Source organism: Theobroma cacao, chromosome 1, assembly GCF_000208745.1.
Source record: "Theobroma cacao cultivar B97-61/B2 chromosome 1, Criollo_cocoa_genome_V2, whole genome shotgun sequence".
Taxonomy (NCBI): domain Eukaryota; kingdom Viridiplantae; phylum Streptophyta; class Magnoliopsida; order Malvales; family Malvaceae; genus Theobroma; species Theobroma cacao.
Genome location: NC_030850.1, coordinates 2,246,294 through 2,257,732, shown reverse-complemented (window position 1 = coordinate 2,257,732; position 11,439 = coordinate 2,246,294). Strand labels below are relative to the sequence as shown.

Genomic DNA, 11,439 nt, shown 5'->3' with positions numbered 1-11,439 from the left:
CTACATAATAAAAAGTTATTAAGTAATTAAGTTGTATATATAAACAAATTGATAATATACTCTTTTCATTGCATTTAATAAAAAATTTAAACTAAGATGATAATTTTATGACCAGAAACATGAATCTAATTCTTTTTCTTCTTAGTACCGTGCAAGCCAGTCTTTTTTTTTTTCAATTACAGTAAATGAGATAAAATATTGTCACCTGAGAACCCCACTAACATTTTTGTAGTCAATTCAATCATTACTCAATTTTTTATTAAAAAGGGAAAATAATGCACGATAATTTTACATTATACAAATTAAACAACGTTTTGATTTTACCCAAACTGGGATAGCGATGGGCACTCTTAATTTCGTTTTGGGTTTTCTCGTGTCGGTCAAATTTTCTTTGACTTTGACTTTTTTTTTGATAATGATCAGTAATTTTTTTGGTAATTAAGAGGGCTGCCCAATATCTAGACCCAACAGGCTAAAAGCTCTATACATTGGCGAAGAAGAGCATTTATTTACCAGAACATAGAAGACAATGACGGAGTTCAGAAAGCAAAAGCATTTTATTCTAGTGCATGGAGCATGTCATGGAGCCTGGTGTTGGTACAAGCTCAAACCACGGCTCGAGTCAGCTGGTCACCGGGTCACGGCCATCGACCTGGCGGCCTCAGGCATCAACATGAACGCAATCCAGAGTGTTCACACGATGAACGAATATACAAAACCGTTGTTGGAGATTTTGGCCTCTTTGCCTCCTGGTGAAAAGGTTATTCTTGTTGGGCATAGCTTGGGAGGCCTGAATCTGGCCCTGGCCATGGACAAGTTCCCGGAGAAGATTTCAGCTGGTGTTTTCTTGACTGCTTTCATGCCTGATACAGCACATCAGCCATCATTTGTTTTGGAACAGGTACGGCCTCTTTCTCCCCTTTTTAACCCTTACAAACTCATAGAGTTCCTGGCATTTTTTTTGATAAACTCCTCGTCGTTTTTGTTGAGATCGTTCCCTTACCAGCCCCTTTCAGCATAAGCACTAGTCGCACATTAAATTTCTTTGAATTTCTACAACCTGTGGAGATTGGCATATAACTGCAGGCACGGACGGAGTGAGGATTTCAAATTTGAGAAGATAAAAATAAGAAATTTAATATTTGAGAGAATAAAATTATAAAAATTTTAGAAAATTAAAAGAAAAATTAAAAATATTTAAAACAAAATAAGAAAAAATTTATAAATTTTTAAAATTTTAGGGCGGCAGGTGCCCCTACTAGCCCCCTCCCTCCGCCTGGCTGCAGGGCTGCAGGGGTGGTGTTAATTAGCTACCTTATTAAATTGTTGCAGTGTTTCTGAATAATGGAGACTCAAACCACCAAAACCACTTGGAGATTTGATTCCAATGGCTGGTGTTTAGTCTGCTCCACCACATGAAAAAGTGAAATACGATCTTACCAATTATTAAGTTAAAAGTCGCATTCGTGCACCTTTCAAAAAAAAAAAAAGTTGCATTTGTACAAAGACAAAGAGATTCTTAAGACAACTTTCAATTTGTCTTCTTTTTTCTGCAAAGTACTGGAAGAGGACCCCAGCGGAAGCTTGGTTTGACACGGAATTTGCTCCATATGGAAGACCAGAACAATCTTTGATGTCGATGTTTTTCGGGCCCAAGTTCCTAACATACAAACTCTATCAACTATCCCCTGTTGAGGTATCTGTTTCCAACCTTTTTGCTCTGCCTGTTTTATGTCATTACTTTTTTTTTCATCTCATTATATTAAATTTTTTAAAAAATCATTGTATGCTTTCGGAAGGACCTGGAGCTGGCAAGGGCTCTGATCAGGCCAGGATCGTTGTTTGTAAGCGATTTGTCAAAGGCAGACAAGTTCTCTAACGAGAGGTACGGATGTGTTCCCCGAGTCTATGTTGTTTGCAACGAAGACAAAGGGATACCAGAGAAATTCCAACGCTGGATGATCGAAAACTTTGAGGTTAACGATGTGATGGAGATTAAGGATGCAGATCATATGGCGATGTTCTCAAAGCCACAGGAACTTTGTGACTGTCTGTCAGAGATAGCACAAAAATACGAGTGATATGTTATCAACAAGATCTGTTGATTTTTATTTGCGGAGTGGATGTTGTTGCTAGGATGGCTTCATTAGTCACTTGGTTTTGGAGTATTATATTTGAATAATATGAAATAATCCTTGGTTTTTGGAATGAAAACAATTCTCTTGAACTGCCATGTTTGGATACAAGATTTACTAATTCGTTCGATCTAATTAGAAAATGACCCACTATATGTAAACGCTTACGTTAAACAGTTTATAATAAAAATTATCAGGGCAAAAAAAAAAAAATCATTGATATGATATATGTAAGGAGAAAGTGCGAGTCATATATAAACATTCAAGTTTATATAAATCAATTTACATTTCTTTTCATCTCTTTATTCAATGTTCTCATTTTGATCTTTTGTTTTGAAATCCATTAACTTTGATTTTCTTATTTTCATTATATTATAACCTAAACACTGTTTTTCTTTATTAGCTTTTAAAACAATTCTACCTAGAAAAATATGTTTTATACATTTGATGTTTTCCCTTCCGTTTTCGCTTTTGCTTTCATCCTAGCTGATGTGGCAATTCATGCGACATGTCACATGGTGTACTTTGTACTTTAAATAGGATATCAAAATCACCATTGATATTTTTACTAGTACAAAACCAACAATAATACATTCAGCTTTTTAAGGCAAACTGACTGGGGGTCTACATTTTCTCTGTCGTGTAGCCACAGGGGTTGTCAAATCGGGTGCATTGCCACCACTCGTTACACTCACGTGGAGTAGCCTATCTGCCATATCTATTTCAAACCGCCAAAAATGGAAAAAGTTTCATTTTGAAGTAGGTATACATATAGGGAAAAAAAATATAATTTCTATCCTTTTATAAAATGATTGATTGCTAAACATTGATGTCAATATTATTGTTAGAACACCAAATTTAAAAATTTAAAAATTAACTTTAAAGTGTGTATTAATATTATTGTTTTTAAGATTTTATTTGTCCCTATTATAGTGTGTAAAAAAAATTATTAACGTATAAATCTAAAAAATATAATAAAATTCAATGATTGACGACGTTTTGCATTGACGAAATCAATTTACTGAGTATTTACTGAAGTATAACAAGATTATCAAATTTTTATAATATTTTTTTATAAAAAATAATGTATAAGAAAACTTAAAGAATGTTTGAGAAAGGAAAAATTTTTTTTTTTTTTTTTTGATATGTTCTTGTGGTAAAGAAGGTCCTCTTTTATAGATTTTGATGACTATTCCCAAACAAACATTATTTGTATCTGTTTCAAATAATTGTTTCTATTGATCTTTTTTAACGGATGTAATTTTTTTTATTTTCAGCAGATATAATTTTTTTTTAATTTTTAATTTCCAACCATTATAATTTTTCTTTTTATTTTGACATTTTTTATTTGAAAATGTCCAATAATTTTCGTGCATACAAGGTGTTGAGAGAGTTATGTTCTTGGATTCATTATTTACAATGACATAATTTTGTTAAAATTATTAGACTATTTCGTGGATATTTAAATTTGTCACTATTAATTTGTTTTGGTTTTAACCAAGAATCTTTCTTAATTTAGACAGACAGCTTGCTTTGTACAATAATTGTTCTCATAAAGGATGGGTTTCTAATGCATTGGGACCATGGGCGGACCCATGTACATGAGTATGCTATCACATCGACATCGCTCAATTAAAAAATATTTATTTATTATATTATTTTTTAAAAGTTTTATATATTTAATAATATTAATGAACTTATTAATTTTTTTATAATTTTGTAGAAAGTGAGATCATAAGGTAGATTTTATTAAAAGCTTTATATATTAATAATATTTAAATATTTTTTTAAAAAATAATATTTAAATATTATCAAAAAATAGATTTATCAAAATATTATTTATATATTAATATTTAAAAATTATATGAAAAAATAATTTTTTTTATTATTTAAAATTTTATTAAAAAAATCAAAACATATACTTCTTTCTCTTCAAAAATTCAAACCCTACACTTGGAACGTGCAATGACTTTCCTCCTCTTGATCTTTAGTTGTTTTTTTTACCCTCTCAAATAGAAATACTCTGTATTCTTTAATTTATTTATTAGTAAAACTTGCATTCATCTTACTAGTTGCAATAGTGTCAATTGAAAGAGTTTTTTCAATAATAAAATTTATAAAGTACAAGTTACGCAATCGAATGAGTGATGAGTAGATAAATGATTGCTTGATGGCATATATTGAAAAAGATGTATTTGATAATATTTCTATTGATAATATCATGCAGTGTTTTCAAAATATGAAAAATCGTTGAGATAATTATAATTTTTTTAGATATTTTTATCTTGAAGCATTAAATGAATGTATTAAATTTACATTTTTTTTTATTTAATGTTAAAACTTTTAGTTTATGAATGTTAATGTATTTATTTTTTAATTATTATTATTTTAATTATGACATTACTAAAAAAAATTTTAAATCCGTCTTTGATTGGGACCCAACCACAAAAGCTTCAATTACCTTTTAATGCAGTGGACCTTTCTCGGATACAATGGATACGGAAAACAGAAAAAAATTAGCTGGCGTGCTAAGCATTTTGTTCTGGTTCATGGGCTGGGCCATGGAGCGTGGTTCTGGTACAAGCTCAAACCGCTAGTGGAATCCGCCGGTCACAGGGTCACAACGGTAGAGCTGGCAGCATCTGGCATCAACATGGAGGCAATCCAAGATGTTGGTACATTTCATAAATACACGAAACCATTGTTAGAATTACTGGCCTCTAATCCTCCCATAGAAAAAGTCATTGTTGGGGTTCAAAGCCTTGGAGCTGTGAATTTGGCCCTGGCCATGGACGAGTTCCCACACAAGATTTCAGTTGGTGTTTTCTTGACAGCTGTCATGCCAGATACCACGCACCAGCCTTCATATGTTATAGACAAGGTTCTAATTACTACTAAATTAACTTTGATATATTGAATATACATAAACCTTTGTAGTACCAATTAATACTAAACTCTTCTGTTGTCTGTGCAAGTCTTTAGCAGAATTCCCACAAGACATGCTGCTGGACAATCAGTTTGCAACCATTGACAGCCCTGAAAATCCTTTCACGATTACACTTTGGGCCTGGGGCCCTAAGTTCTTGGCATCTAATCTCCATCAGCTATCCCCTGTCGAGGTATCTCTCTTCATTTTTTTTTTATCTTAGAATTTCAAGGTACAAACAGTTTGATCAAGGGAGTTTGCATGTAAATTAACTGGCAATTATCTTGATTAATTTCCACCTAGTTTCTCTTTCTCATTTTAATTTGTAATGTCTTTGGTCTTCGTTTATTGGTTTGAAGGACCTGGTATTAGCCAAGGCTCTGGTCAGACCAGGATCATTGTTTGTAAGCGATTTGTCAAAGGCAGACAAGTTCTCTGACGAGGGGTACGGATGTGTTCCCCGAGTCTATGTTGTTTGCAACGAAGACAAAGTGATAAAAGAGAAAACCCAACGCTGGATGATTGAAAACTTTGAGATTAACGATGTGATTGAGATTAAGGATGCAGATCATATTGGCAATGTTCTCAAAGCCACAGGAATTTTGTGACTGTTTGTCAGATAATAGCACAAACATAGGAGTGATGTGTATTTTTTGAAGGGGGTCCTGAAGTAGGATTTATTAATGAATATCACTGCTGTCATGGAGCTGTGATGGGGTTATTTTTTATGTGGAGTGAATGTTGTTTTCTGTAGTCACTTGGGGTTGGAGTATTATTTTTAAATAATATGAAATAATAATCAATTAAGTATACTATTTTTATGTTACACATTTCTCCAATTTCATTTCTTTCTTTTTTGACAATATCAAAATAAATAGTATGAAATAATTTTTTTTTGAAAATAAAATTTATTGATTAATCAAACACGGAATATAAACTCCTATCATATCATTCAAGAGTAAGTAGGGAAGACATCTCTTCTCATGGAAAGTCATACAAAATAATATCAGAACTTAATTCAAATCCTAGATTAGTCCTAAAATCAGCAATTTTTTTCCTTCCCTATAGATGTGACTTATACTAATCTCCCAATGCCTACTTAACAAGCCATTAATTGCTCTAATTACATCTAGATTAGAGCAAGGATGAACAGAAGAATAGCTAAGAACCTAAACCGCTGCCTTATTATCAATATGTAATTTAACTTTGTGGAAGCCTCACTCCCAAGCCAGATGGAGACCTTTGTAAACCCCCCACAACTCCGCACGATAGGTCAAACCTATACCTAACTTGCGTGCATATCCCACTAGCCATGTACCATGTGGGTCTCTCAGAACTCCTCCAGCAGAAGCAATCCCAACTCCACTCATGTACGTCCCATCTGAATTCACTACCATCCATTCTTCTGGTGGTGGTGTCCATCTCACTAGGATTCCCTCTTGTCGACTCAAACCCCCACTTTGGAAGGGAAGGGTTGTCCATTGCCACGGCCATGTTTTTGATTATACTCAATTGGCCTTCAATGGAGAGTTCGCGACCTTTAAATATAAACAAGTTTCTCCATTTCCAAATATACCAGCAAACCATATAAAAACAATGTTCTAGGGGACATCAAAGGTATAGAGATAATTAAGACAAAGGTTTCTAGACAACCAATCAATCAAGGATGCTTGGAAAAACTAGTTAATACCAATTTGAGGCAATATACGCCTCCAAAAAGCCTTTGCTACAAGGCAATCTCTAAGCAAGTGGAGACATGATTCCTCAATACCATGACAATGAGGACATGAAGCATCTGACGAAAGCCTACGTCTTATTTTTTCTACATTTGTCAAGATGCGGTTATGCAGACAAACAAAGAGGAAAAAACATATTCTTTGGGAACCTTTCCAACCCCAAGCCAAGTTACACATTTTTTTATTCTCTACTCGACTAGAATCAGTAGGACTCTCTAATTGCTCATATGTTGAGGAAATAGTAAATATCCAGAAGAAGATAGAGCCCAATAAGGCATATCTAATGAGGCAGATAAACTGGAAGGAATAATGTAAAGGATTTGATTCACCACTTCAGCTAGTAAGATAGTTGCTATCCTCTCCTTATCCCATTCTCCATTAGGGGTGATATAATCTCTTACCCATGCACTTGGATTTATCATAAAACCCATATCTGCTACAAAATTAATCAATGGCACATCACTTACCCAAATATCGATCTAAAAATTAACAAGAGCGTCGTCCCCAATTGACCATCTCACATGTTCGATGAATTCACCCCATAATCTGCTCATTGATCTCCACAAATATGAACACCCACAACGCATAAGATCATTTAGATAACTTGCTATGTTGAAATTATATTTGTTCACAAGAACCCTTACCCAAAATGTATCAACTTTAGAAAATAGTCCCCAACATAATTTTAGAATAAAAGCGTCATTCATCAAAGATAATCTTCGAATACCCACCCCCTCCTTGTGACTTAGGCTTATAGAGTGTATTCCACCTCAGCAGGTTTACCTTCTTGATATGACTTTCACCATGCCACATAAAGTTTCTACACAAACACTCAATTTTTTTACAAATTTCTAAAGGGATCAAAATTGTTTGCGTTGTGTATAATGGAATACTTGAAAGCACTGATTTGACGAGAGTTAAATGGCTTGCAAGGATAAGGATGATGCTTTCCATCCACTCAATCTACTCTTAACTTTGTCAACAAGAGATTTATAGATACTAACACTCTTCCTGTCTTTCAAGGCGGTCAATAAATTATTTTTTAATCTATTTAAACGAACATATAAACATATTACATTACTATAAAAATAAAATAATTAATTTTCTTTAAAAAATAAAAAAATTAAAATCAATTTTAATGTTTACATTGTAATTGAATAATATTAATTAGCACTCGAGTATTTGGCTCATTGCTTGGTACATGAACCTTCTGCCTTAAAAGCAAGATTCGAATATCTTTTCCCTCAATTATAAAAAAACCATTAATTATATATTTTTATTTTTCATTAACATGAAATTAATAGTTAATTGATTATCACTTATATTTAATAATTCATATACAATTTTTTCAATTATATAGTAATTAAAATTTTTAAAGATGTTATTTAATCATATATTTGTTTTATTTAATTAATTGTATATTTTTATGCCACACTTATTTTTTATTTAATAAGAATACATATAGATCATTTTAGTTTCTTTTTTTTTCCATTTTTTCTTTCCTTTAATGGATTAAAATTAAATAAGGCCTGAGGGGCCTTAATTGGTTTACAAATGTCAGTAAAGTAAGGTGCCTTGGGAACCTTACTCTTTGTATTAGGTAATAAATTGTCTGTTCCATTTGGGATAAGGACATCTTAATAGCTTAGCAAAAGAGAACCTTTGCAACAACAATCTTCTGGTATTGCTATCTTGTGTTGGCGGTGGCTTTTTGTCTTAATCAAATCCTTGGCCATGAGGAATTAACAACAGTCCAAGGAAGTATCATTTCTTGGTATTCAGCTTGAAAGGAATTGAAAGTCAAATTTGTCATCTATCTACAAATGCCCGTCACTGAGTAAACAGTCAAATGTTTGGCAGCCTCCTCCCAAGGATCTTTCCAAGCTTTGAACAAGAAACCGGGCCAGTTTGGGAACAATAATCAGTAGCTGCATAAGATTTCCTTCATGAAATTTCTTGCTTAGAACACCATACTTCTCAGCTTTCAGTGACACTCACAATTTGTCATTGTACAGCGGGCCAGACTAACTTCATGTAAAGGAATCAGAGCAACAATATTGCCCCCAACAAAATAATGGCAGAGAACAAGAACCAGAAGCATTTTATTCTTGTACATGGGCTATGCCATGGGGCTTGGTGCTGGTATAAGCTCAAATCCCTGTTGGAATCTACCGGTCACAGGGTCACGGTGCTTGACCTCATAGCATCAGGCATCAACATGAAGGCAATCCAAAATGTTCAAACATTTCACGAGTACACCAAACCGCTGTTAGAGATTTTGGCCTCTCTTCCTCCTGATGAAAAGGTCATTGTCGTGGGGCACAGTCTAGGAGGCATGAATTTAGCCCTGGCCATGGATGAGTTCCCAAACAAGATTTCAGTTGGTGTTTTCTTGACAGCTTTCATGCCAGATACCCTACACCAGCCATCATATGTTTTAGAAAAGGTACTAAATTTGATATGAATTTACTACCTTGTTGCCTTCATATTATTAATGGAAAATATTGGAGGAGAAAAAAAAAAAAAAAAGAAGCCCCAACTGGCCTCTAAAATTATAGTTCAAATTGACACAAATACCATATTCCAAATTGCCAGAGGCTAGCTGCTTAAGTATCCACACTTTCATTTGAATGCTACCTAATCACTAGTTTCCTATACAACTTTCATTTCAATTGATCGTTAGTGCTAATTCTGATAAGAACTCTTCTCTTTTCTCTGGGTAAAGTATTTGGGAGGTGTCACGGAAGAACTATTGCAGGATGCTCAGCTTGTTAACATTGGCAGCCCCCAAATTCCTTTCACGATAACTTTTATGGGCCCCAAATTCTTATCATCCAAGCTCTATCATCTATCCCCCGTTGAGGTTCGGCTCTCTCTTTCTTGTCCCTTTTCTGATAAACTTGATTCCACTCGTTTAAAACTTTTTTTTCTTTTTGAGAAAAACTTAAAACTATTTATAGTAACTAGTCTCGCAGCAGATCTCATGAAAATATCAGAATATTTATTTCTGTTTGGTTTTTCCCACTCTATTTGAATTGACATAGATTTACGTATGTCACAAATCGTGTCATGTCTATGCTCTTTTGAAGGACTTGGAACTTGCAAAGGCATTGATCAGGCCGGGATCATTGTTTACGGAAGACCTGTCCAAGGCAAAGAATTTTTCGGATGAAGGGTTTGGAACCGTAACACGAGTTTATGTTGTTTGCAACGAGGATAACGTAATGGTTGAGGAATTCCAACGCTGGACGATTCAAAACAATCCGCCTAAAGATGTGTTGGAGATTAAGAGCGCAGATCATATGCCAATGTTCTCCAAGACGCAAGAAGTTTGTGATTGTCTCTTGGAAATAGCAAATAAATATGCTCAAGGAAACTGATTGTTTTCGTATAAGCTTTTAGTTTATGAGTTTTAAGTTGATACGGAATGAAACCAAGATGGGTTCTAAGCTTGTTTCAGCACAGCTCCATCAATGGGCGAATATTGAACTAGTTAAATTAATAAATTGTGATAAATTTAAATACAATGGATGCTTCGGAGATAATGTAAATCTGAATCTGGCCTTTGTAAGGTATTGTTTTCAATTTATATTGGTAAGACTAAGAAAACTCCAATTGCTTAGCAAAAAGGATAACCTTCACAACAAATGCTGATACTGCAATCTTGCGTTATGGTACTGTTACCATTCTTTTGCACTTTCACGAAACCTCGCATCAGCACCAAGGAAATTTGATTGGTTGTCATAATCACATATGCCTAATAGCAAATTTTCCCGTTGACAAATCTAAGTTTATCGAGTAAGGTGAAAACTCAAACCTTGGGCAGCCTCCAAGAACCTTTTGTTAGAACACCAAACTGGAAAACTTAGAAATTGGCTTCAAGGCATGTATCAATGCCACCGTCTTTAAGATTTATTCACCCCCACTTATAGTGTGCAAAAGAGTTATCGGTGTATAAATCTCGAAGATACAATGAATCTCAGTGATTGACGGCGTTTTGCACTGAACACTCACAAGAGTATAACAAGATTATCAAACTTCTATAATAATTTTCTGCAGAAAACTAGTATAGAGGAAAACTTGAGAAATTTAAAAAAGGAAGGAAAGTTTTTGGTTTTCTGATGTACGTTCTGTTGGATAAATAAGGTCCTCTTTTATAGGCTTAGATGTCTGTTCCCAACAGACACTATTTGTGTCTGTTTCAAAGAGTTGCTCCTATTGGTTTTTTCCAACAAACGTGACTCTCTTTTTTATTTTATTTATTTATTTATTTTTATTTTCAACAGACATAACCTTTCTTTTAATTTAATTTCCAACAGCCACAATTTTTCTTCTATTTTGATATAAAATCATATCTCTTATTTGAAAATATCCAATAATCCCCCACCATTTTCAAATTAATCCAAATTTTCAATAATCTTGAAAATCAATTGCATAAATGAAAGTGTCTTCTGATTGAACCTTCACTTAGTAAAAACATATTAAAGTTAACCGAAATTGCGTGGTAGACTATACTTTGAACTAGTTATTCTATTTGGTTAACCAAACACATCTCACACAACGATTTCAACACCAACGAATGCACAGTATTCGACGAAGCTTTTATGGCCATGCGTCTGTATCCTCTTTTCATGAGTGCTGT

At 33.8% G+C, this 11,439-nt stretch overlaps 3 protein-coding genes across 3 annotated transcripts; all 3 read left to right on the top strand.

Annotated features, from left to right (window-relative positions):
- Positions 323-2,233, top strand: LOC18611062 (salicylic acid-binding protein 2). Its single transcript, XM_007047082.2, has 3 exons — positions 323-901; positions 1,559-1,696; positions 1,800-2,233. Exons 1-3 carry the CDS (start codon positions 530-532, stop codon positions 2,079-2,081), a joined length of 792 nt encoding a protein of 263 aa, XP_007047144.2. The 5' UTR covers positions 323-529; the 3' UTR covers positions 2,082-2,233.
- On the top strand, positions 4,603-5,887 carry LOC18611061 (methylesterase 1). Its single transcript, XM_007047081.2, has 3 exons — positions 4,603-5,016; positions 5,111-5,254; positions 5,421-5,887. The coding sequence occupies exons 1-3, from the start codon at positions 4,603-4,605 to the stop codon at positions 5,667-5,669; spliced, it is 807 nt and encodes a 268-aa protein (XP_007047143.2). The 3' UTR covers positions 5,670-5,887.
- On the top strand, positions 8,592-10,368 carry LOC18611060 (putative methylesterase 6). The gene is made up of 3 exons (XM_007047080.2): positions 8,592-9,243; positions 9,523-9,660; positions 9,887-10,368. The coding sequence occupies exons 1-3, from the start codon at positions 8,872-8,874 to the stop codon at positions 10,175-10,177; spliced, it is 801 nt and encodes a 266-aa protein (XP_007047142.2). The 5' UTR covers positions 8,592-8,871; the 3' UTR covers positions 10,178-10,368.